The sequence below is a fragment of the Mirounga angustirostris genome, unplaced genomic scaffold (assembly GCF_029215605.1).
Source record: "Mirounga angustirostris isolate CCGP_5_RB_7025 unplaced genomic scaffold, mMirAng1.0.hap1 SCAF_17, whole genome shotgun sequence".
Classification (NCBI taxonomy): Eukaryota; Metazoa; Chordata; class Mammalia; order Carnivora; family Phocidae; genus Mirounga; species Mirounga angustirostris.
Window position 1 is genome coordinate 27453844 of NW_026991725.1, and position 24441 is coordinate 27478284.

Genomic DNA, 24441 nt, shown 5'->3' on the forward strand with positions numbered 1-24441 from the left:
GGGGGGGGGGGGCGGTGAGGCCGGGGGGCGGGGCCGGGGCGGGGCTGCGGGGAGGGCGAGCCGGGGACTGGGGGCCCCAGGAGCTCAGCCAGAGCGCTGCGCACCCAGCCGGTCCGCCTGTCAGGCCGCCGCCTCTCCAGCCGCCCGGCTTACTGCCTTGCGGCGCCGGCCCTTCCTCATGCTGGCACCCCCAACCCCCGAGACTGCGGTCCCCATGTCCCAGGCGGAGGCCGACCTGGCCCTACGGCCCCCGCCGCCTCTCGCCGCCGCCGCCGGTCCGCCCCGCCTTGGGCCCCCTCCTCGCCGGGCGCGCCGCTTCTCCGGGAAGGCTGAGCCCCGGCCGCGCTCTTCCCGTCTCAGCCGCCGCAGCTCAGTCGACTTGGGGCTGCTGAGCTCTTGGTGCCAGCCAACCTCACCCGCTCCGGAGCCCCCTGATCCTCCGGACTCCGCTGGTCCTGGCCCCGCGAGGAGCCCACCGCCTAGCTGTCAAGAGCCCCCCGAGGGCACGTGGACCGGGGGAGACCCCGTGAAGGCTGCAGACTCCGCGCGTCCAGAGCTCGCGGGCTCTGCAGGAGGCCGGGGGCCCCGGGATCCGCCGACAGTCCCCGAAGCCGCGGCTCGGGAGCGGCAGCGGGAGCAGGAGGAAAAGGAGGATACGGAGACCCAGGCAGTGGCAACGTCCCCGGACGGCCGATACCTCAAATTTGACATCGAGATTGGACGTGGCTCGTTCAAGACGGTGTATCGAGGGCTGGACACTGACACCACGGTGGAGGTGGCCTGGTGTGAGCTGCAGGTGCGGCTGGGCGCCCTTCTGTGGCACCTCGGGATGGGACCCTTTGGAGGTCTTGGGATGAGAAATCTGGGGGACGGCAGCAAGGGAGAGATCTATCTTTCCAGTCAAATGTCCAGACACTCCTGCCCACTCCCCTTGGCTCTCATGATCAATGGATCTGGCTGATTCTGGGCTGCAGAAGGATAAACTGAGGCAGAGGGTGTATGGTGGCTTCCTTATGGGTTTTGGACTTTTTTTAAAAAAAGATTTTATTTATTTATTTGACAGAGACACAGCAAGAGAGAGGGAACACAAGCAGGGGGAGTGGGAGAGGGAGAAGCAGGCTTCCCGCTGAGCAGGGAGCCCAATGTGGGGCTCAATCCCAGGACCCTGGGATCATGATCTGAGCCGAAGGCAGATGCTTAATTACTGAGCCACCCAGGCGCCCCGAGTTTTGGACATTCTAACTTTAAAGTCTCTATACTCAACCCTGAGAGTTGGAAGATACGATGCAAAATCGGGTAGGGAGCCAGTTCAGATCTGAGGGGTGACTGGCCCACCAATCTCCTGCAGTGGTTACTATCTCTTCCTTTCCCTTTCCTCTTAGTCTTGAGACCCTCAGTATGACTCTGGTTCTCCTCCTCCTTCACCCTGAATCTTTGCAGGGTAGGAGGCTGGGATGATGGAGGCCAGGAGCTGGGGCAGGATCCTCTCCACTTCCAGAAGATTTAGAGCGGTGGTGGCAGGATGGGGCCCTCCCAGGCCCCTTCTGGAGCAGTCAGACTTCTAGACTTCTCCATAGCTGGGGAGGGGGGAGACAGACAGCTCCAGCCCTGGCCTGAGTCCAGTCCTGCTCCTCATCCCACTGTCTACCTGGGCTCTCCCTTCCCAGACCCAAAGGCACTGAACCCAGCAGGCTTTAGGGGGATGTTGGTGTGAAGGACCTTCTTTCCATGGAGGGAAGACCCAGTTAAGTCTGGGCCAGCAGCTTTGGATTTAACTGGGGGGCAGATCTGGGTAAGGGTCCTCCCCTCCAGCCCTGGCACTGGGCTCGCCCCTTGTGCCTGCCAATGCCAAGCCCCAGGCTCTAGGCCAGGCACGAAGAGGTGGCCAAATGGGGGGTGGGGTGGTGATGAGAAGGGGGCGGGACAGCCATGGGGCAGGGGGTGGTCTCCTGGTGCCTGGTCCTGGATCTTTCTCTGTAACTCCCTCTGCAGCCCTCCTGCCTCCAGTCTGGATCTAGCAGTTCCCGGTTTCTGGGGCCAACCCCCTTGAAGGCCCCAGTTCTCTGCCCGCTGTCAGCCTGCTGCCCGCCTGCTGCCTGCCCACTGCCAGCCCTGGGGCATCCCCTCCCACCCCACGGCTGGCCCGGGAGGCCACAAAGGCGCTATTGAGCTCAGGGCTCCTGGACCGGGCTGCATAAAGGCCCTTGTGTCCAGCGGAGGGTCCAGGGGTGGCCCCAGGCCCGGGATGGGTGTGTCCTTATAGCAGCCTGAGGGGGCGGATCGAGAATTCGAGGTATACAGCCCATTGGGCAAGTGATGACCTAGCCTCCTCCTTGGGCTCTAACCCTCACCTCTCCCCCAGCCCCTCCCCATGTGCCCCTTCCTCCTCTCCGTGGGAGTCCTGAGCCTGTCGTGAACTTGACCCCCGTCCCCTACCCCACAGACTAGGAAACTGTCTCGAGCCGAGCGGCAGCGATTCTCTGAGGAAGTGGAGATGCTCAAGGGGCTGCAGCACCCCAACATTGTCCGCTTCTATGACTCGTGGAAGTCAGTGCTGAGGGGCCAGGTTTGCATCGTGCTGGTCACCGAACTCATGACCTCCGGCACCCTGAAGACGTGAGCTCTGTGCCTGGTGGTAGTGTTGGTTGGTGGGAGAGCTGGTGGTGGGAGGTCCCCACTGCTTCTGGAACCTCTCCCACGCTCCTCAAACTCTATATTTAGGTCCAAAACCAGGCTTGCTACCTCTCACCCGTCCCTACTGTATCCCTGCCTTACTGAATGGCAGTGTCCACCCAGTACGCCAGCCAAAACCCGATCTCCCCAGATGCCATCTTTATCTCCATTCTGTGCATCCGCCTTCCCCCGTCAGTATGTCTCCAAGGCCTCCTTATAATTCCCCACTCTGCCTTCCCAGTTCCATCCACTGCCACCTCACTGGTCTGGAGCCCTGCAGCAGTGCCCTCTCGGGCCTTCCCCAACTCTGCCCTCACCTTTCCAATCTATCCTATCTTCCTGCAGTCTGGGGAATCTCTCCATTCCTTAAAACCCCTTCAAGGCTTCCCACCACCCTCAGGTTAAAGCCCACACTCTCTAACCTACTCACAGAGTCCTTAGGACTTAACCTCATCTTGAACCTAGATTCCGCAGGAACGGAATTCCCAGGACCTCCTCCCACCCTGCCCTGTCGCTGTCTCCATGCCTTTCAGCACAGTGTCCCCTCTGCCTGGAAAGTCTCCATCCCTTCCCTTTTCACCCCTGAACCCCTACTCATTCTTCAGGACGCAACATAAAAGTTATTTCCTCTCTGAAGCCCTCCCCCACGCCCAGGGCGGTTAGTCATCCCTTCCCGCACTCCCCAGCCCCTTTGGCGCAGCCCTACCTGCAAGTTTACTGCCGGACCCGTTTTGTACTCTCACGGCTAGCTCCCACGCCCCGGACTCAGTTTCTCTCTGGAGCGCGGCGAGGACCTGAGCTAGAATAATGCTGGCAGAAGATGTGTAGGCGGTGGTGCCAGTGGGACCAGGGGAACTTCCCAGCGGGGGTCCCCTCCCCCGCCTCCGTGTCCCCGCCGCGACCCTGGCTACGTGCCTTTCCCCCAGATACCTGAGGCGGTTCCGCGAGATGAAGCCGCGAGTCCTTCAGCGCTGGAGCCGCCAGATCCTTCGGGGGCTTCATTTCCTACACTCCCGGGTACCCCCCATTCTGCACCGGGATCTCAAGTGCGACAACGTCTTTATCACGGGCCCTTCAGGTTCGGTCAAGATCGGCGACCTGGGCCTGGCCACGCTCAAGCGCGCCTCCTTTGCCAAGAGCGTGATCGGTTAGTCCCTCCAGGATCCTTGCTATCCCCCCTTCCCCCCGATCCGCGTCAGAAGAGAGCCTGGGGGCCCTCTCTTCCCAGCAGGGCCCTTTGAGTTGCACGGAGTTAGAAGAGCATGGGGAACATGGGGAGACCTATAGCATCCTTTCCACCCACCCCCAACACACACACAGTGGGGAAGTGTCCGTCACTATCACTTCAGAACTCTCCAGGTTGCCTCCTCCCCGCACCCCCTGGCTAGCTGTTGGTACGCCCAAGAGGAGGGACGAAGCCAGAGGAAGGCTCTGTAGCCTGATGCCTGCTGTGGATCCTACAGGGACCCCGGAGTTCATGGCCCCTGAGATGTACGAGGAAAAGTACGACGAGGCCGTGGACGTGTACGCGTTTGGCATGTGCATGCTGGAGATGGCCACCTCAGAGTACCCTTACTCCGAGTGCCAGAATGCCGCCCAAATCTACCGCAAGGTCACTTCGGTGAGAGGGGGTGGGGAGGACAGAGAATTGCAGGTCACCTCCCATTTTCCTGCCCCAACCAGCCCGCGGTCAATGCCGTTTCCCTTAAAGTAAACAGGCTAGGCACGAAGATGCTCTGGTAAACACTGAAGGGTATTGGATGCACACACGCCCCCCCCCCCCCCGCCCCCCGCCCCAGTACTAGCTGTTTAGAATAATAATGTGTGTAGCGCTCCCTAGAGTTTACAAACGATTTCACATCTGATCTTTCACCCGCAGGGTGAGCAGGGAGGGCCTCTTCTCTGCCCTGCGCTTTACAAATGGGAAAACTGGCACACAGGGAGACTTGTTCAAGGTCATACTGTTGATACATGGGGGGACGGAGATTTGAAATCAAACCGTCTAGTAGCTGTCGCGGTGCTTTTAGGATTGCACGCCCTGTTGCCTCGGGCGGGATGGGGGGCAAGCAGAGAGCTGGGGCGCGAGGCCTCATGCAACCCCTTTCCTCCAGGGCACAAAGCCGAACAGCTTCTACAAGGTGAAGATGCCCGAGGTGAAGGAGATCATTGAAGGCTGCATCCGCACGGATAAGAACGAGAGGTAGGGTGGAGGGGGCAGGGTGTGTGTTGGGGGAGACTGGGGGTGGGGGACGGGCTGCGGCAAGGCTCGGCTCACCCGCGCCGCCCTCAGGTTCACCATCCAGGACCTCCTGGCTCACGCCTTCTTCCGCGAGGAGCGCGGCGTGCACGTGGAGCTGGCGGAGGAGGACGACGGGGAGAAGCCCGGCCTCAAGCTCTGGCTGCGCATGGAGGACGCGCGGCGCGGGGGGCGCCCACGGGACAACCAGGCCATAGAGTTCCTGTTCCAGCTGGGCCGGGACGCGGCAGAGGAGGTGGCGCAGGAGATGGTGAGCAGAGGACAGACTGCCCTGCGGCTGGGCTTGGGGGGGGGGGGGGGCGGCGGAGCCTGTGGGCGTCGACTGGAGGGGCCGGGTGGGGCGGGGTGGTGGCAGAGGCACCCAGCTCAGCCCTCTCAGGGTGTCTTGTAAGTACCCCCTTGCCCCTCCCGCCTTAACACACCCACACACACACCCAGTGTGCAGACTCGCTGAAGATTTCCTTTTCCAGATCAAGCCTGGGGTCCTCCAGCCTCCCTTGCTCTACTTCCTGCTGATCCAATTTTCCTGGAATGCTCTTTTCTCCAATTTATCTAATTATTTTTCTCTTTTTTATCCTTCCCCCACCTTGTCGTCTCCCCCCCCCCCATCTTCCTCCATGCTCAGAACCATGAATTTCAGGAAACCTGTTCCCTCTAGAGTCAAAATTAAATGCTTCTTTCCACTTCAACAGGTTCTCCATTACAGGACCCACCACCGTCGGTCTTGTTTTATACCAGGAGACATTCCTGTCTCTCTCCTCTACTAGACTATAAAATTCCTTGAGGGCAGAGACTGTGTTCTGTTGATTTTTCTATCTCTGACAGTGCTTGGCACATGGTTGGAGCTCTTTAATAATCCCCCATTTGTACATGGTTTAGAGCACTTTCACATGCATTCGACTGTTGTTACCAACCCTGCATGGAGTGATTTTATCCTGATGTACTGATGAGGAGATGGAGGGCTCAAAGAGGTTGAATATCTTGTCCAAGGTCCTCAGCGAGTAAGCGGCAGAGCTAGATTTAAACTCAGGCCGTTCAGATTTTAAGTCAGATCACCCCACCCCACCTTCTTTACATGCATAGTGAAGCTTGTCCTTGAGATGAATAAGGAGATGATGAACAGAAGCTTCCAGACCATAAGAGGCATACCTGGGAAGTAGAAGATGCAGAGCTGGTTTAGGAAGGCCGGAAGTGGGTGCAGGGAGGAAGAGAGTATGACATTCCCCCCTCTTTTTTTTTTTTTAAGATTTTATTTATTTATTTGAGAAAGAGAGTGACAGAGAAAAAGCATGAGAGGGGGAAGGGTCAGAGGGAAGAAGCAGACTCCCCGCCGAGCAGGGAGCCTGATGCAGGACTAGACCCTGGGACTCCGGGATCATGCCCTGAGCCGAAGGCAGACACTTAACCCACTGAGGCAGACACTTAACCCACTGAGCCATCCAGGTGCCCTAGTATGAGATTCCTGATAGAAAAATGGCAGTTGAGGGGCATTGGGCCCTGGGATCAAGCCCCTCATCAGCAGGGAGCCTACTTCTCCCTCCCCTGCTCCCCCTGCCTGTGCGCTCTCTTTCAAATAAATAAATAAAATCTTAAAAAAAAAAAAAAAAGGAAAGAAAGAAAAACGGCAGTTGAGAGGGTGGGGATCATCTATGGTAGGTCTGGGTCAGGAACCTGAGAATGTGTTTGAAATGTGGCATGAGAGCAGGTCTCCTTAGCACAGCTCACACCTGACCTGGGATCAGATCTGATCCATTACTTACAGGGATTCTTGATGGTGACACTATTGCCATCTTTATTTGGGGGACTGTCCTGTGCATTATAGGATGCTGAGAAGAATCCCTGGCTTCTACTCACTAGATGCCAATAGTACTGTGTTGTGACAGCTACAAATGTCCCCAGATATTGCCACACGTTCCCCCTTGCTCCCTCAGAGCAATGGACCTACTAGCTAACCATGGACTAGTCACAGCTTTACGTATGTCTGAAATGGAGCTAAGACCTACCTCAGAAAGTTGTTGGGAGGATTTAATGATGGTGATGTAAAGAGTTGCCAGTTAATGGGCACAGTGCCTAATCAATGAGTGTTAGTGCCCTTTCTCCTGGAGAAATACTCTGGAGGCCCCAAGAAGGTGTCCTGACGTGTCTTTGAGCAGAGTCCTCACCTCAAACTGTGTTCCTCACCCTCTTCACTCCAGGTGGCCCTGGGTTTAGTCTGCGAGGCTGATTACCAGCCAGTGGCCCGTGCAGTACGTGAACGAGTTGCTGCCATCCAGCGAAAGCGTGAGAAGCTGCGCAAAGCTAGGGAGTTGGAGGCCCTCCCCCCTGCACCAGGACCCCCACCAGCAACTGTCCCCATGACTCCTGGTCCCCCCAGCGGCTTCCCCCCTGAGCCTGAGGAGCCAGAGGCAGACCAGCACCAGCCTTTCCTCTTCCGCCATGCCTCCTACTCATCTACCACCTGTAAGTCACCCCTGACTGTGGGATTTGGGATGTGACCTAGGTCCCAGAACCCTTGGCCTCTGCCCCCCACCTGCCCAGAAGTTCAATCCAGCAGCACCGTCACTTACCCGGCCTTCCACATCTAGCCATGAAGTTCCTTCTGGGAAAGAACTCCCACAGATCCAGGCCCCTCCTTGCTCAAGCAGCCCCCCTGCTTAGCCACCAGTCCCCTTTACTTCCCCTTTTTTGATCCCCTCCCTCCCCCACCAGCGGATTGCGAGACTGATGGCTACCTCAGCTCCTCCGGCTTCCTGGATGCCTCAGACCCTGCCTTTCAGCCCCCTGGGGGGGTGCCATCCAGCCCCGCTGAGTCCCATCTCTGCCTGCCCTCGGTGAGAGGGGGTCACGTGGGGGGGCTCCCAGCCAGTCCAAGCCTATGACCTATCTTTGAGCCATCCTGACCTCGCCCCATGACCTCGCCCCATGTCCCTGGAAATCCATCACTCTGTCCTCATCTTCCTTAATTCCCTCTGCCTAGTACCCCAGCACCCTTGACCCCATTGCCCTGGATCCCAATGATTATCGTCCTCTGACCTCATGAACCCATTTCCTATTTCAGGCTTTTGCCCTATCCATTCCACGTTCTGGCCCTGGCAGTGACTTTTCCCCAGGAGACAGGTAGGTTCTGGTAGGAGTTGGGGTGCTGAAGTGAGACATATGGCGCTCTGGGGTCCCAGTGTCCACTCTGACACTCCTATCTCCTTTCATTTTCCAGCTATGCCTCAGATGCAGCGTCAGGCCTTAGTGATGTGGGAGAAGGGATGGGACGCATGAGGAGACCCCCAGGGAGAAATCTCCGACGCAGACCACGATCCCGGCTGCGGGTCACTAGTGTAAGAAAGGGGCACAGGGGATGGGGAATAACCTACAGGACCAGGAGGGAAACTGCCAGGGGGGAAGGGAGGTCAGCCAAAAAAAAGGGGGAGAGCAGTATGTGACTGGTACCCTAGAGGCAGCCAGTCTCGTTTCTAACACCAGAGTTTGGGGACAGAGTCTGCTTCTCTCCAATTCCAATGTGGCCACTGCCACTTGATTGGAGTGGGGTGGGAACATGTGATGAGGACAGAGGGCCTGACATCCTCCCCTCTGCTGACTTTGAATCTGAAGGTCTCAGACCAGAATGACAGAGTGGTTGAGTGCCAGCTACAGACTCACAATAGCAAGATGGTGACCTTCCGATTTGATCTGGATGGGGACAGCCCGGAAGAGATCGCAGCCGCCATGGTGAGGGGGAGAGAGATGAGGACAGAGTCTTTGGGGCTAGGACAGGAATCTCCCGTCTGATGTCCCCTGGTGCTGAACTCCCCCTTCTTCCCACCCAACAGCAAGGGTTTTTATTTTATTTTTTTATTTTTTTTAAATTTTGAACAGCAAGGGTTTTTAAAGCACAGTGACACTGAAGACATCTCTGCCCTTGTATGGGGGAGATTTTTATTTATTCAGTGAGCTTTGGATCCTCGGCTGGAGCAATCTGATGACATAGGGTATACACAAGTGCTGTGGTCAAGTACATGCTACACATGTGATCCTGTGTCTGTGAGTAAAGGGTGGCCTGGGGCAGCAGGGGGAAGAGGCAGAACTTATCCCAGGTCTTGACAGAACAGCAGTGAAGACCGGAAGGGGCGGGTCTAGAGGAAGTACAGCATAAGCAACGGCATGGAAGTAGGGAGTGACTTGGAATGTGGGGCTTGCGGGGGGCTTCATGTCACTAGAACTAAGGAGAATTGTGGGAGCAAGGTTGGGCATGTAGAGTAGGCACAGATTACAGACAGTCTTAAGAGTTAGAGTGTAACATGGTGAGAATAGGTTTTAAGAAGACCATTCTGCCATGGACGTGGGAGAGGGTTGGGGGTAGGGAATCCAGTTGGCAGAAAAATACAAGAAACTATAAGTGGTTCAAGGAGAAAATGGATTATGGGGAAAGGGAGGAAGAAAAGGGGTGAATCTGAGGCTTGTTTCAGAAAAATAAGTTACTCTGTAATCCAGGCATTTATTGATGTAATATGGTGCATGTAGTAGATGCTCAGTAAACACTGGCTGAGTTGAAATGATAGGGAGTTAGGGAGAGGGGATATCACAGGTGACTTGTAGTGTGGAGAAGCTAGTGGGAGCAGGCCATTAAAGGAGAGAGGAAGTTGGAATATGAAAGCAGGTTTTCTTAGGGGTGATGATGAGCTTGAATGACAGAGGGGCAGGCAAGATCCTCTCTAGGAGCAGGATATGGTCAGGCAGGGGCTGGATCTAGGATCCATAGGTGGATCTAGGAGTTGTCAGCACAGAAGGGAGAGTGAAGGGAGATGAGCTTGCAAAGCCAGATGCAGAGAGGGTCTGAGAGTGGGTCTCAGCGGATACCCTCTTTTCTGGGGTGGGGTGGAATAGGTCACCAAAGGACACAGAGGTGGAGCCTGAGAGGCTGGAGGAGCCCCAGAAGATGTTAAGGAAAACTGAGTGAACAGAGAGTTTCAAAGAGGTGATACAGGGTGAAGCCTGAGGCAAGACCACACTGGCTTTTGTCAGGAGAAGGTCTTTGTGGGAGACCAGTTTCAGTGGAGTAGGGGAAGTGAGTGCCAGTGGTGAAGGAGGGAGGGGAATGAGAGAAGAATCAGGCTTCAGGAACTCTCTTTAAAGCTTCTCCTCCATCATGTCATTCATCTTGTATCCAGGACAAAGACAAAATATCACTTGGCACACAGGCTTATCATCTTTCCTCTAGCCACACTGGTTTCTGAGTGGTCCTCTGAAGAGGCTGGATGCCTTTCCACTCCTGTCTCCATCTGCTCAGGGGTCTCTTGCCTTGAAAGGCTTTACTAGGCTTCTAAGCCCACTGAGATTCCACACAGCCAAAGTGACCTCCCCCCCAATGGACCACAGGGTCCAATGCCCTCTTTTCTCTCCCTACCATTCTACCCTCCACCCCTCTGCAGCAGAATTCTCCTGAGACTTGGATTTGCTCTTGCTTTTTGCCCCTACACCATTAATGGGTAGCCACCTGTGCTTAGAGTAAGGTCCCAATTCTGGAGCATGGCCTTTGAAATTCACAGTACTCCCAGCTCTGCTCTGGTCTTCACTGCTTTGTGAATGTGCTGTGTGCTTTCATGCCTTAGAGCTGTTACTCATGCTGTTCTCCCTGCTCTTCTCTTCCCAAAACAGCATGGAACAGCGGAAAGGGTGGGCTTTCACATAAGACCTGAGTTCAAGGGCAACCCTTTCCAGTCCCTTCCCTCTTCGGGAACTTTGTACTATGGCTCAATAAACTTAGTATCACTCAATAAACTTTGCTTTGTTTCCCCCCCCCCCCCCAAAAAAGACCTGAGTTCAAATTTCATCTCTGTTATTCACTAATTCGGTGAATTGGAGCAAGTTTTTTTTTTTTTTAAATTATTTATTTATTTATTTGAGACAGAGAGAATGAGAGAGAGAGAGCACATGAGAGGGGGGAGGGTCAGAGGCAGAAGCAGGCTCCCTGCCGAGCAGGGAGCCCGATGCGGGACTCGATCCAGGGACTCCAGGATCATGACCTGAGCCGAAGGCAGTCGCTTAACCAACTGAGCCACCCAGGCACCCTGGAGCAAGTTTTTTTAACCTCTCTGAACCTCAGTTGCTCATCAGTAAAATGTAGATTATAATACTCATTTTGCCAAGATGTTCTGATATAGTATATAATTTATAAGAAGTAATAGATGTATGAGAAATGAAATTATATGAGAAGTATCCACACATGATAAGTCCTCAAGGAAGGGTTGCTTTCTTACTCATTCTTTAAGGCTCAGCTCTGTGAAGCCATCCCAGCTTCCCTTATCCTCCTGGGTGGCATGACCTGCTCTCTCTTTGGAATGGCATTTTAAAAAATTGCGGCAAAAAAACACATAACATAAAATTTATCATCTTAACCATTTTTAAATGTATAGTTCAGTAGGGTTAAGTATATTCATATTGTGAAACAGATCTCCAGAACCTCTTCATTTGCAAATCTGCAACTCTGTACCATTAAACAACTCTCCCTTTCTTCTTGCTGGTTTAGTATTTTCTCTATACCTTGATCATAATGCCTTTCTTACCATGGGCTGACTTGCAGTATATTATCTATATATGTGTCTCTTCCACTAGATTTTGGGCTTCTTTGGGACCAGGACTTTGTTCTATACTTCTCTGTATTCCTCACCTAGAACAGTGCCTGGCATATAGTATGTGCTCCAGTGTTTGTGAAATTGAATTTACATTTACCATCGATTGCCTTATTTTTACTTAACTTTGTGGGTGTGTGTGTACGTGAGCCTGGATAGTACACTTCAGAAGTCCTGCAAGAGCAGGAGTTGTGTCCAAAAGCATAGGAAGCAACAGTGGAAAGAACTCAGGCTCTGGCTTTAAGACAAATCTGGGTGCAAATCCTGTGATTTTAGGCAGACTGAACTTAACCTTTTTGAGCATGGGGATGTGACTACAGACCCCAGAGAGCCGTTGTTGGTGTTGAATGAGATAAAACCCTCAAAGCATCTGGGCTATAATGCATCCTAGGAATGTTAGCTACTGTCCTCCAAGCTGTAGTTCTCCTTACACCACACGGTGCCTGGCATACAGTAGATACTGAATACCTGTTTAAGTTGGTGGTTGGCAGAGCAGTGGGGTGAAGGAATGGCTTCTAAAGATCAGTGCAGCGGGGAAGGGAGGAGTAGGATCACTGAGCCCTCCTTCCCCTTCCTGCTGACCCCTTGCCAGGTGTATAACGAGTTCATTCTGCCCTCGGAGCGAGCCGGCTTCCTGAGTCGTATTCGGGAGATTATCCAGCGAGTGGAAACCCTGTTGAAGAGAGATACTGGCCCTGTGGAGGCTGCTGAGGACCTATTGGGCCCCCAGGTCAGACCCCTCTGGTCACCTCCACCTCTCTGCTCCAGATTTCATTGCTGTCTGCCTTCACCAGTCCCCTTGGCTGTAACTCCTTCATCTCTGGGACCCGAAAACAATGGCTCTTACCCCATTTGAGAATCTGAGGAAAGCTGTGGGCACTTGTTCTAGAAAAATGTGTTCAATGCATACTTTCAACTCATTATTTTGATAGAATTTCAGACTTACAGAGAGAAGTTGCAAGAATTGTACTAAGAACTCTTAGATACCCTTTGCCCAGATTTGCCAGTTGTCAGTGTTTGGTCACATTAACTTTATCACTGTCTTCCTCCCTCCCCTCTCTCTATGTATGTGCACATATTATTTTTTCCTGAACCACTTGAGAGTAAATTGCAGACATCATACCCCTTTACCTGTAAATATTTTAGCACATACACTTTTGAGTGCCTTGAAAGTCCTTTATGGACTCCTAGAAGTTCATGGGTCCCAGCTGAAGCCCACTCTGAATGTCCCCTCTAAGACTCAGCTCTTCCCCGCTGTGACTGTGAGCCCCATTCTCTCCCTCAGGAGGAGCCAGCACCATTGCCTGCCCTCTCGGGCCCCCTCCCAGACCCATCCCGTGGTATGTACTGAGTTCTGTCCCTACTCATCACAACCCTTGGGGTTGCTCCTGGGCAGGGCCTACAGAATGGGGGACTGGGAACTCAACACTCCTTCCTTGCCAGCAGAGTTCCAGAGCAGCACCTCCCCGGAGCAGAGGAGCTGGGCAGCCTTCTCCACCTCCTCATCTTCTCCTGGAACCCCCTTGTCTCCTGGAAACCTGTTTTCCCCCGGAACCCCTGTTTCCCCAAGTCCCATCTTCCCCATCACTTCTCCCCCATACTCCAGCCCCTCCCCATTCTCCCAAGTGTCTTCAAATATCTTGCCACACTCCCCCGGCTCTCCACTTGCGTTCTCCCCCAGTGCTGCCCAGTTCCCTAGCCCAGCCTCTCATTCTCTGCATAGCTCAGTCCTCCCTTCTCCGCCTGCCTTCTCTCCCAGTTGCTCCCAGGTGACTCTTACTCCTCCTTCCTTTCCCCCCTGCCCCTCCACCTCTACCCTCCCCTCCACCACAGCAGCCCCTCTCCTCTCTCTGGCTAGTGCCTTCTCACTGGCTGTGATGACTGTGGCCCAGTCCCTGCTGTCCCCCTCACCTGGGCTCCTGTCCCAGTCTCCTGCAGCCCCTCCCGGTCCCCTACCTAGCCTGTCCCCGCCCCCTCCCCCTGCTCCTTGTGGCCAGGAGAGGCCTTCACCCTCAACAGCTGAGATGGAGAGTGAGGTGAGTAGGAAACCAAGAGGGATGGTTAGGGGCACTCCATTCTGGATCATTTCCCTCCTCATGGACCCACACTTTGTAGGCCCTGCCAAGTCCTGCTCGGCCACTCCTGGGGGAAGCCAGACTAGAGCCCATCTCTGAAGGTGAGGCCTCTGATCACTGACCCATTATTCTCACTTCATATCCTGCCTGATTTCTCTCCCTCCTTCCGTGACTCCTTCCTTGTCACTCGACAGAGAGGAAGCCGCAGCTTGTGGGGCGTTTCCAAGTGACTTCATCCAAGGAACCAGCTGAGCCTCTTCCCCTGCAACCAACATTCCCAACTCTCTCCAGTTCCCTGAAGCCTCCAACCCCTCAGCTGACCTCGGAGAGCTCAGACACAGAGGATAGTGCTGGAAGCGGGCTTGAGGCCAGGGAGGCTCTGGCTGAGAGCGACCGTGCAGCTGAAGGCCTAGGGGCTGGAGTTGAGGAGGAAGGGGACGATGGGCAGGAACCCCGAGTGGGGGGCAGCCCCCCACCCCAGAGCCATCCCAGCCCAGTGTGGATGAACTACTCATACAGCAGCCTGTGTCTGAGCAGTGAGGAATCCGAGAGCAGTGGGGAGGATGAGGAATTCTGGGCTCAGCTGCAGAGTCTTCGGCAGAAGTGAGTCTGGGGAGGAAGGACAAGAGGTGGACTCGGGAGAGCAAAGTGTGTGGCTAGCGCTCATGCTCCCGGTGTATCCTCAGGCACTTGTCAGAGGTGGAGGCACTACAGACACTACAGAAAAAGGAAATCGAGGACTTGTACAGCCGGCTTGGGAAGCAGCCCCCAGCGGGTATCGTGGCCCCGGCTGCTATGCTGTCCAGCCGCCAGCGCCGCCTCTCCAAGGGCAGCTTCCCCACCTCCCGCCGCAACAGCCTGCAGCGCTCTGAGCCCCCGGGCCCTGGTGAGACTGCAGTGGCCCAGCTCCCATCTTTCCCGGGTCCCCTTCCCTACTGATCTGGCTTTCTTACAGGCCCTGGGGGTCTGCCCCTTGGTTTGGGGAGACTAGCCCCCGCCCTGCCGTGGCCCGTTCCCTCACTCAGTGCTCTCCCTCCCCATCCTGCACCCAGGCATCATACGAAGGAACTCCCTGAGTGGCAGCAGCACCGGCTCCCAGGAGCAGCGGGCAAGCAAGGGGGTGACATTCGCCGGGGATGTTGGCAGGATGGTGAGGGCGGGCCCAAGGGAGGGCAAGCCCAGGGAATGGTAACTGACTGTAGCTTCACCCTCCTCCCATCCTGGAGGTTTCTTCAGTGCTTTTTCTTTTCCCTCCAGTGAATTCAGAACAGAAGCCATGTGTCTCCCCCACACCAGGGCCCACCATGGAGCTTGTGCTCTCAGAATCTGCTGACCAACACAACTCTGCAAGAAGACCCCAGTACTGAGGGAGTAGAAGGCCAAAGGGGCATGGAGAGTGCTGCTCCATTACAGGGAAGAGCCAAACATGTGGGAACTATTTCCTGTGTGTGGGTATCAGTTCTGCAGCCTCCCATCCTCATGCCTCCACCTCCCCAGCTAAGGGTCAACCACTAAGCAATCCTACTCAAGCCCTGATGCTTCTAGAGGGCACACTCCCAGCTGAGCAAATGTAGGGGGTGTACTCACACTAGAATTAGCAACAGTCAATAAAAATGCTGGAAACTAGGATTCTGTGACACTGTATCTGTTGTGCCTTAAGAACTGGGGGTAAAGCCTTGTGGGGTAAGGGAGGGGAAAATTCAGAAGGGACTCTCCTCACAATGGGAAGCATGGCTGGCAGCTGCCCAGCCTTCTGCCTGCCTGCCAGCAGTTCATGAGGAAACTGCAAGGTCAACGATCCACTTGACCAAGCTAAGATCTCATCCAGACCCCACCTTAGGCCTAGAGAGGCAGGCCCAAGTGGAAATTAAAAGAAGGAAGGCTGTCCCTCATCTTTCATCTACCCCTCTCTCTCGGAATGGGAAAAGGCAGGAAAGTTGGAGGTATTGGTTTTAAGGGTAGAGGACAGAAGAGTGACCTTCCCTCCCTGAAGACGTGGTTCAGTCTCACAGCCCAGTGACCCACCCTGATCTCTCCCTTAAATCAGGTGGAAAGATCTCACGGGAAAAGTAATTCTAGTTAAACATTTACGGCTCCCCGGGGCAATACCACTGCTGCAGCTAGTGCCCATGGAGCTTTCCAGCATAGTCATGCCATCCCTCAGCCTGAACACACTCATCTGGCTCCAAGAGAGGTGACTCAGTTTATTATTCTCAACCTAACTCCATCTTTCCCACTTTAGGCTCCAACACTACACAGAGCTGCCACATCCACAACAGCTAAGCCCCTGGGAGGTAAAGAGGGTAAACCACAAAGTCAGAAATCCTGAGAAAAGCCAAGGTCATATAACTCTCAAAGAAACAAAATACAAGAAGGGCTCAGTGACTGCACACAGTTTGTGTAAAGTGGGCAATATTCCCTTGACCTGAACAAATGCAAAAAATTCTTGGGCTCAATCATCGTCCAAGGTCGAGGCCAACGATGCTGTGTGCAGGCTTCGATTCCGACAGGGTCATGGGGCATCATCCACCATGTGAAGGGGCTCCAGCAGGTTGGAGACGTGCAGTGCCCATCCGGTTCAGGGGCCTGATGCCCTCGCCAGGGCTCGGGCTCGGGCAGCTTTGGCTTCATCCTCCAGCTCATCTAGGAAACGCTCCTGGGACACGGAATAGAAGGTGTAGCCATCTGGGGAAGTGGGTTCAGGAAATCTCTCGGAGTATGCATATTGCCTTTTCCCAGACTTTCTCCACCACCCTTGTTACTCTCTCACCCTCCCAAATTAGTGGCTCGATCTTCTGCCCTCTGCTTTTCTGAGCCACGACCCCGATGCCGTTATTATTAATAAATCATATCAAAAGAGCATTTTAAAACGACTAAGATACATTAAACGCTTGGCTCGGCATCAGAAATGGCCACGACTTTCACAGCTCGGGCTCTTTTTAGCACCCCCACACTGCCCTACTACGCGCCTCTGCTCCCCTTCTCCTGCCCCCCTAGGCCATCTCCTGAGCCTACAGTCTGGACGGATACAAATAGCTAACACCAGGGCCCCGATGCCCAGGCCGGTCACGATGTTCCGGGTCCGCCGCTGTGGCAGACTCTTCTGCCACTGGGCGAGCTGCACCTGCCGCATGAATTGCAGCTGCTCGGGAGTCAGCTTCTCCCGAGTTGGATCAATGCGCTGAGCCACAGGGGCCTTTCCACTGTTAGCATGGAGAGGGTCACCAGCACCCGGGGTTGCCATGTTGCCGCTCCGCCCTTCTTAGTCCCAGGGCGCGAGGCTTCCTGGGAACAGCAGTCCGGGGCCGGAGCAGGGGACGCTGGGAGTTGTAGTCCGCGTTTTCTTTCTCGAAGCGAGGGCGGCTCTTGGCCTTGGGGGAAGAGCCGGGGGGGAGGGGGCAAGCGGCCGAGCTTTCTGATTGGCTGAGGGGGTTCGCGGCCGTTGGGGCGGGAAAAGGCTGTGGAGGGCTCGAGGCCGCGGTGGGAAGTGGGTTTTCCTCACACTTGAGGTGAAGACAAGCACGCAGAAGGCAAAAGGTTCTGGAGTGAAGCCAAGGGGGTCGGTTTATGGATCCAGTGAGCCGTCCAGGTGTCCCCAAAGGCTTCTGAAAATGGACAGACCTGTGAGGTCAAGATTGGCCTCCCTCAGTGACGTTCGGTTCGGGGCTGTGGCCACAGAGACGATAGAAGACGCTCTGCTCCACCTGGCGCAGCAGAATGAGCAAGCCGTGCAGGAGGCTGCCGGCCGGATGGGCAGCTTCAGGGAGACCCGGATCGTGGGTGTGGACGCAGGGCTGGGGAACCGGTTTCATGGGAGACTTTGAGGCACCGCCCTGGAGATTCAGTTGACCCTATTCATTCAAATAAGTGTTGTTAGTAACTACTAGATGCCAGGGGCAGGGAATGGAGTGATGAACGAGAGCCACCAACACCCCACCCTTGGTTTCAACCCGCACCACTTGGGAGAGCGGGACAGAACGGAGATTCAGTCCCTGCTTTGGAGGCTATTAGAACAAGTCTGGAAATGACTAGGTTCGAGGACCGTTAGATAAGTGACATACCAGATAAAAGAAGCTTTTATGGGGATTGAAAGGAGTGATAGGGTGAGGTGAGGGCAGGAAGAATTAAGGTAGACCTCGAGGAAGGATGACATTTTGGTTGGCGAAGGTGGAGGAGAGGGACAGCGTTTCTACCGAAAGGGTATGATAACAGGAGTAAAGCCATGGAAATAGAGAAGCTTGGAGTGAGTGTGAGTACAGTGTTTAAGTCCAGGTTGTCCGGAGCATGTGGAAGAATAGTTGAAATTAGGACCAGAAAAGTAGTTTGGAGGCATTCCGTGTGGAATGCCAAGGGGAGGAGTTTATATGTAGCTTAGTAGGGAAACAAGAAGGCATTGAAGGTTTTCAAATATGGGAGTGATGTGACTTTAGCCTTTGCCCTAGAAAATGTGTTGGCTGTGATGTAAAGAGTGGTTTGGAGTAGAGACAGGTAGGAGGGAGGTAGACCAGTGGAGTCTGTGTCAGTAATTTAGGCAATAGGGCAGAGGGAATGACAAGGGAGGATGGATTAAAAACATTTCAGAGGTAAAATCTGGGGCTCTGCAATGGATGAATTTAAGAGGTGAAGAAGGCAAAGATGAGCATGCCAAAGGGTGAGCCTAGGAAAATGGCAGTATAGTGGTGCCACTGAGAGAAACACATTCATTTAAAAAAGAGAACAGGAGGAAATGTGACCGTTGTTTGGGAAAGGAACAGCTTTGGTTTTTGGATCTACTGAGTTTCAAGTGCTTGTAGAACATCTAAAGGAGGGTTTCTAGTGAGCTGTTTAAAAAGTAAGTCAGAAGAGAGGTCAGACCTAGAGACAAAGGTTTAGGAGGTATCTTCATAAAACTGACAGAGAATGAGTCTGAGAGGGAGAAAAGAGAAGCAAGTCAAGGACAGTTCCCTGGGAGACATTTTGTGTTCAGGCAATTGGAGTAGGAAGAAGAGTCATGGAGGGAACTAAAAATATGGTTGGGGAGGAAGGAATAGAACTAAGACACCTTTGGAAGCCAAGAGAGTTTCCAGAAGGATGATGGTCGGCAGTTTCACACGCCTCAGGGATATGAACGACGGAATAAAGGTTGCAGAAGGGTGATGCTATTTAATAATTTGGACATATTTGCTGGCCTTTGAGATCATTGTTTTAGCAAGTTGGGAAAAGTAGAAGGCAAACTACAGAACATTCAGGAATTCATGAGGAAGTGGAAGCAGCAGGTTTAAGCCAGGCTTTCAAGAAAGTTAACAGTGATGGAAACTAAGGAGATAAAAGAGCCCTAGCTTAAGAGGATAGAAGGGGAGGGTCTTTCAGTTAACAGATGGGTGTTTGTAGTGCAGGAGGGAGAGCCGGTAGGGAGGGGAGGCATAATCATCATCCATTGCACCTAACCCTAGCTCAGTTTTCTTGGCAAATTAAACTAGAAAATAGAAACAATCACCCAGATAATTCAGACCCAAACCAAACCAAAACCAAACTATATACTCACACACAAACAAAACAGAAATAAGGTCTAAACTCCAGCAAATGAAACGACTAATAACATAATTATGTGTTCTAGGATATTTTGCTTAATTGCTTAAACTAATTATCTTCTGCATTGGGCACTGCTAGCAGGGCTTTAGTTTCTGTAACAGTAAGGTTTTATACATATGTATAACATGTGTCAAATAGACTGTTCAACTTTGTGCTAGCATGACTTCTACGTGCCTAAGAAAGTCAAATTTTCTCTGAAGACACATGGTCATTTGACTATGCGTAATTCTTTACTGATCAGTGCTAAAAGTCCCAAGTTCTACAGGAGCTTCCTTTGTTGAGAAGTAACAGTTACCCTTGTTTCCACCCTCTAATGATATTGCAAACTAAATAAAATTCTATCTGGGGCTGTTCTTTCAAAGAGAAACATAGGCGGCCTAAGATCTTGCCAAGGTATCTTGCCCTTCCCACTTTCCCAGTGACTGTGCCCCCCACACCAAAGTGGGCTATGTTCCCTGATTTAGGGGCTATTTCTTCAAAACAAGCCACTCCACAGTAACAAACGTGCTCCTGGGGAGAGGCTCAGCCACCACGGATTTACCCAACAAACCGGTGGTGGGGAGATGGTGTCCGCTGTAAGGTGAATCGTGCTTGTAAAGCGATGGGAGTTCTCCAGAGGGTGGTTACTAAACAAACAGTGTTATAAAGAATATTGAAGCTCCAGGAGGGACTTTTCCGTTCCTGTCAACATTCCACTGAAAACAGAATATACGGGTTACGGTTTTTATCCATCCAAGATTCTCCCTTGAAGCTGGAGGTTCCCAGCATGGTGTAGAGGCCACCTCGACCAGCTGGTATGTTTGTGTGTAGCTGGCCAAGCCTTTTATCATCTGAGACCCACAGGAAGGCTCAAGGGTCACTGAGGGGGCTTGGTAAACCCTTGTCTTTGGCGCTCAGTCAGCCTCCTTTTCGTGCCTCTGATCTGCCTGTTGGCAGGAAAGGGAACTCAGCTCAGCTTGTGTTGTTTCAGTCTCCTTTCTCACCCCCTGACCCTCTTCCCTTGGCCCCATCATGGCTTTTACACGATGCCAGGAGTTCACAGAGTGGTTTGGGTTGCACCTTGTGAGTTACTCTCTTCTTTCTTGTTTTGGCAGAGTTTGTTTTTCTCCTGTCTGAACAATGGTGTCTGGAGAAATCCGTGAGCTACCAGGCTGTAGAAATCCTAGAAAGGTAAAACACTGAGCATAGGCCATTGTGAGTGGTACCTCTCAGAAGGACTAATGTACTCTTAAAAATCTTAAAAAAGAAAAAAAAAAGTACAGTTGCCCTTTAGTGCGAGACCTGGTTTGGCACCCTCTATTACTTGCAAATGTCCATGTCTCAGCCAGGGACTGAAATTGGGGAGGAGGAGATACCCCATAGTTTGCAGCACAAACTCCCTTTAGTTTGATGAGTGTGGATTGTTTACTCTCCCCTTCCCTTCCTTATAGGTTTATGGTTAAGCAGGCAGAGAATATGAACAGGCAAGCCACGATCCAGCTGAGAGAGAAGAAGGAGGCTCAGAATTGGAAAGCTCTGAAAGAGCAGCTTTTCAACAAGTTTATCCTGCGTCTTGTGTCATGTGTTCAACTGGCAAGCAAACTTTCCTTCCACTACAAAGTAAGGAGCTGGGGTCCCTCCTGGGCACCTGAGTGTTAGCAGAAACCAGCTCGTCCACAGGCAACTGTGAGAAACCTCCTCCTAAGCTAGGTGTTACTACTCCTGTGGAAATTCCAGAGTGCAATTATGCTTCCTAAATAAGCACACCTCCTACACACACACACACACACAGAGTCACACAGAGGCAGTTTTTAAATAGCCTGAAGTTATGTTCCCAAAGTGTAATTGCTGGACAGATGCCATCATTTATACAGGTCACCTTTCCTCCCCTTGGGCTCAAGGACAGTTTACGTAAGGTGCCTGAATTGCCAACAGGCGTATCAGTATTAAAGACAAACTGTTACATTTATAGAGGATAAAATGTTTCCATGCCCCTACCCACTGCCTGTATGATAAAATAACATTCCCGCAACAAAGATTCACTGTCTTCTATGGCCAGAGGCTGCACTAGGTGCCACGGGTACAACAAGTAAAAATATTGCCTGCGCACTCAAGGAATCTATTATCCAGTGGGAGAAGACACACAGGCAAATAATGTGGGAGGGTGCTCCGATTAGTGTAGTGTACCTCTGTGGCCTTGGAAAGTCAAGGAAGTGTATTTAGAGAAAATGACTTATTGAAGGGGGTAGGTAGGCGTGGGTAGGAGATGGGTGGATGCTAAGAAAGAGGGAGAGGAGTTCAGGAAAGCAGGGAGAGAGGAGAGGGAGGGCCCAGACACAGGAAGCAGCACGTGTACGGGCTTGGAGAACTGGACAGGCTCTGGAACTGCAAGTAATCCTATATGACAAGCGTGGGGCGTGAGGGGCAATTGCCAAGAGAGAAGACGCGATGAAGGCATGGGCTGGATTGTGAAAAGCTTTGTATGCTATGCCAAGATGTGTGACCTTTAGTCTGACACCCTTCTCTCTCTCCCTCTGTTTTGTTTTTCTTTGCTCAGATTATCAGCAATGTTACAGTCCTGAATTTCCTCCAGTCTCTAGGGTATGTGCACACTAAAGAAGAACTGCTGGAGTCAGAGCTTGATGTTTTGAAGTCCCTGAACTTCCAAATCAATCTGCCCACTCCCCTGGCATATGTGGAGATGCTTCTGGAGGTTTTAGGTACTGTATTAAGTGTGTCAGGGGATGTGGGTTGGAATCTTCCATAGAAGGCAATAAGAATGTGCCCAGGGGCTTGGAAGCAGTGGGCAGAACCTGCCGATGAGAAACAGCAGGAAGCCTGGGATGACGGAGTCTGGTACCTGTCAGGGAAGGAAATTCAGGTCTCAGCACCTGGCTTCTATTTGGACTCACTAGGCACTCTCTTATTGCAGGATCAAAGAGGTGATTTTCTAGAGAGGCATGAGATAAGAGGGGAACAAACAAATATACTCTAATTGTATATACACGGCAGATGGAGATTTCTCTATCTCTCCCTTTATCCTTTGAAATTGACCTCCAACTAAAGAGGTTTCCTACAGTAGAACACATTAGCTCAAGAGCTTTGTCACATGTCGGTGGTGATTATGCTCAGAGAGGACCCACTTACCACTCTTTGCCATGCCCATACCCCATCTAGGATACAATGGCTGCTTGGTCCCGGCCACACAGCTGCACGCAACCTGCCTGACCCTGCTCGACCTTGTCTATCTCCTGCATGAACCCATATACGGGAGCCTGCTGAGGGCTTCGATTGAAAACTCCGTACCCAGTCAGCTGCAAGGGTAAGGCAACTCCTTTAGGGTAGGCCTCTTCCAGAAACAGCAAGTTAGGAGCACACCTCGAGAACATACCACGGGAATGGAATTTACCCAATAAGGCATCCAGTCCACAGATAACCTGCGCAGGTTACCCAGTTTTAATGAACTCCCAGTATGTTGCTTAGATGCAGATGACTGAGCCCAATCAGCAAAAACCCAAAAGGATTTTGCTTTTAAATTTAAACGACTGCAGGTAATTAAAATACTTTCTTTTTCATAGTTCCTCCTTTACTTCTGCTTCGATTTGAGATTACTAGACTGCCTTTTAGCTGCTTAGGAAAAAAAGCCAGTCACAGGGTGGCGACTTGGACAAAAGTGTTTGATTACTGTAAAGTCAGACTGGTAAAAAGGCTCACAGTTGCAGTTACATTTGTTAGGGAGACAGATGGAACAACAAAGGCGGATAAACCAGTCAGGATCCCAGGTGGGTTAGGGGAGGGGGCCAATTAGCCATTTCCTTCCATATCTAAAAAAGTCCAAGATGATCAACAAAAACAACTCATAGTTGAAGTCCCATGGCCCTAGGATTTGGAAGATGAAGTTCCACTCAAGCTCCAAAATTAATATGGTTTTAATCTCTCAGGGAAAAGTTTGTTTCAGTGAAGAAAGACTTCATGCTGTTGGCAGTAGGAATCATTGCAGCGAGTGCTTTCATCCAAAACCACGAGTGTTGGAGCCAGGTGCGGACCACTGAGCAGGACTGGCATGATCAGAATTCACTTAATAGAAAGCATTCTCCCATCGGTTAAAGGAAAAGGGAAGACAACTTGTAAAAAATAAGTCGAGACCCAGCATGAGGATGAATAAGCAGGATTTGGGGGAGGAAACACTAGGGTAGGTCTGAAAAGCGCTCTCCAGTTTTTTCCCCTTGTGGAACTAGAAATGGAGGATCACGTTCAGCTTGTTCCTTTCCCTTTCTGATGATAACCCAGTTATGTTCAGGTCCAGTAAGTATATCCTCCCCAACAGAAGACAATGTCTAGGCCCAAATGCCCTCATCATATTTCAGAGACCTTATCTCTAGAAATGAACTGTCTAGCAGAAACTTTCCAGGCTAACACTATCAGGGTAAAGGGATCCTAATGTCATCTGGCCATTGGCAAACACTGGATCTGGATTTAATCTTCTCTGTAAATGCAGAGAAACAAAAAAATTTACATCTGGCGTGAGAGAACAGCCCAAGCGTGCCTCTCTGTATGCTAAAACATGCTGAGATTATGTAGTAATACTAAATCTGTCTGTCTCTGAAGGTTGTGGGGCATTTGCAGAGCATCACTGGCATTGCCTTGGAAAGCATTGCTGAGTTCTCTTATGCAATCCTGACTCACAGCGTGGGAGCCAACACTCCGGGGCGACAGCAGCCTGTTCCCCGCAACCTGGAGGCCAGAGCCCTGAGGGCCACCGCCTCCTCCAACACATGAGGCACACTCAAGGCACGGAGTAGAAGCAGTCTTCTGTCATGCCCTCCTTTTGTTTACTCTCAGACTTGGGACAAAAGTTCCGAGTATCTTTTGAACTAAGTTTTGTATTCCAACTCCATGCTCCTTTTTCTGCGTCAGAGAAAGAGTTAAAGTTGACAAGCATGTCCTTTTTGCCGAATCAGACTGAAAATGTCAAGGAGCTGGGAGGAGACAGAACATTAGTGAAGTTGGTTCGTTTTTGTTTAACGATATTTATAGCTTTTCCTTAACTGTTCATTTCATTGAGAGAGAACACCAGACATGGAAATTAGTATTAACCAGGGGCCTGAAAACTGGGACTGTTTGGGTGACCTTGACTGAGCATCAAGGAGGCAGCCTTTATCTCCCCTTAAAGTTAGCTTAACATCTCTGTTCTGTCTTTGAGATGTACACAAACGGGGCTTCCTCTACAGCTGACTATTTCCACGAGTCTTTTTTAAAACTA

General features: G+C 52.2%; 3 protein-coding genes across 6 annotated transcripts; 2 read left to right on the forward strand and 1 right to left on the reverse strand.

The window, feature by feature from the left end:
* Positions 1-24: 24 nt before the first annotated feature.
* Positions 25-15252, forward strand: WNK4 (WNK lysine deficient protein kinase 4). Of its 4 annotated transcripts, none has more exons than XM_045888862.3 (19): positions 25-796; positions 2444-2616; positions 3600-3820; positions 4137-4294; positions 4785-4873; positions 4964-5180; positions 7126-7390; positions 7640-7761; positions 7989-8047; positions 8145-8262; positions 8537-8653; positions 12146-12283; positions 12839-12893; positions 12997-13589; positions 13669-13729; positions 13823-14231; positions 14315-14514; positions 14681-14778; positions 14886-15252. In XM_045888862.3, exons 1-19 carry the CDS (start codon positions 179-181, stop codon positions 14886-14888), a joined length of 3714 nt encoding a protein of 1237 aa, XP_045744818.1. In that variant the 5' UTR covers positions 25-178; the 3' UTR covers positions 14889-15252. The 4 variants fall into 4 exon arrangements, with proteins under 4 accessions (XP_045744818.1, XP_045744819.1, XP_064439051.1 ...); XM_045888863.3 differs by having other exon boundaries at positions 13000-13589; XM_064582981.1 differs by lacking the exon at positions 14681-14778.
* Positions 15253-15812: 560 nt separating this feature from the next.
* On the reverse strand, positions 15813-16906 carry LOC123853969 (cytochrome c oxidase assembly factor 3 homolog, mitochondrial). The gene is made up of 2 exons (XM_045888864.2): positions 16659-16906; positions 15813-16313 (listed from the first exon to the last, which is right to left on the reverse strand). Exons 1-2 carry the CDS (start codon positions 16870-16872, stop codon positions 16207-16209), a joined length of 321 nt encoding a protein of 106 aa, XP_045744820.1. The 5' UTR covers positions 16873-16906; the 3' UTR covers positions 15813-16206.
* Positions 16907-17054: 148 nt separating this feature from the next.
* On the forward strand, positions 17055-23957 carry CNTD1 (cyclin N-terminal domain containing 1). The gene is made up of 7 exons (XM_045888038.2): positions 17055-17408; positions 20294-20369; positions 20630-20798; positions 21736-21898; positions 22356-22500; positions 23120-23216; positions 23787-23957. The coding sequence occupies exons 1-7, from the start codon at positions 17240-17242 to the stop codon at positions 23955-23957; spliced, it is 990 nt and encodes a 329-aa protein (XP_045743994.1). The 5' UTR covers positions 17055-17239.
* Positions 23958-24441: the final 484 nt, after the last annotated feature.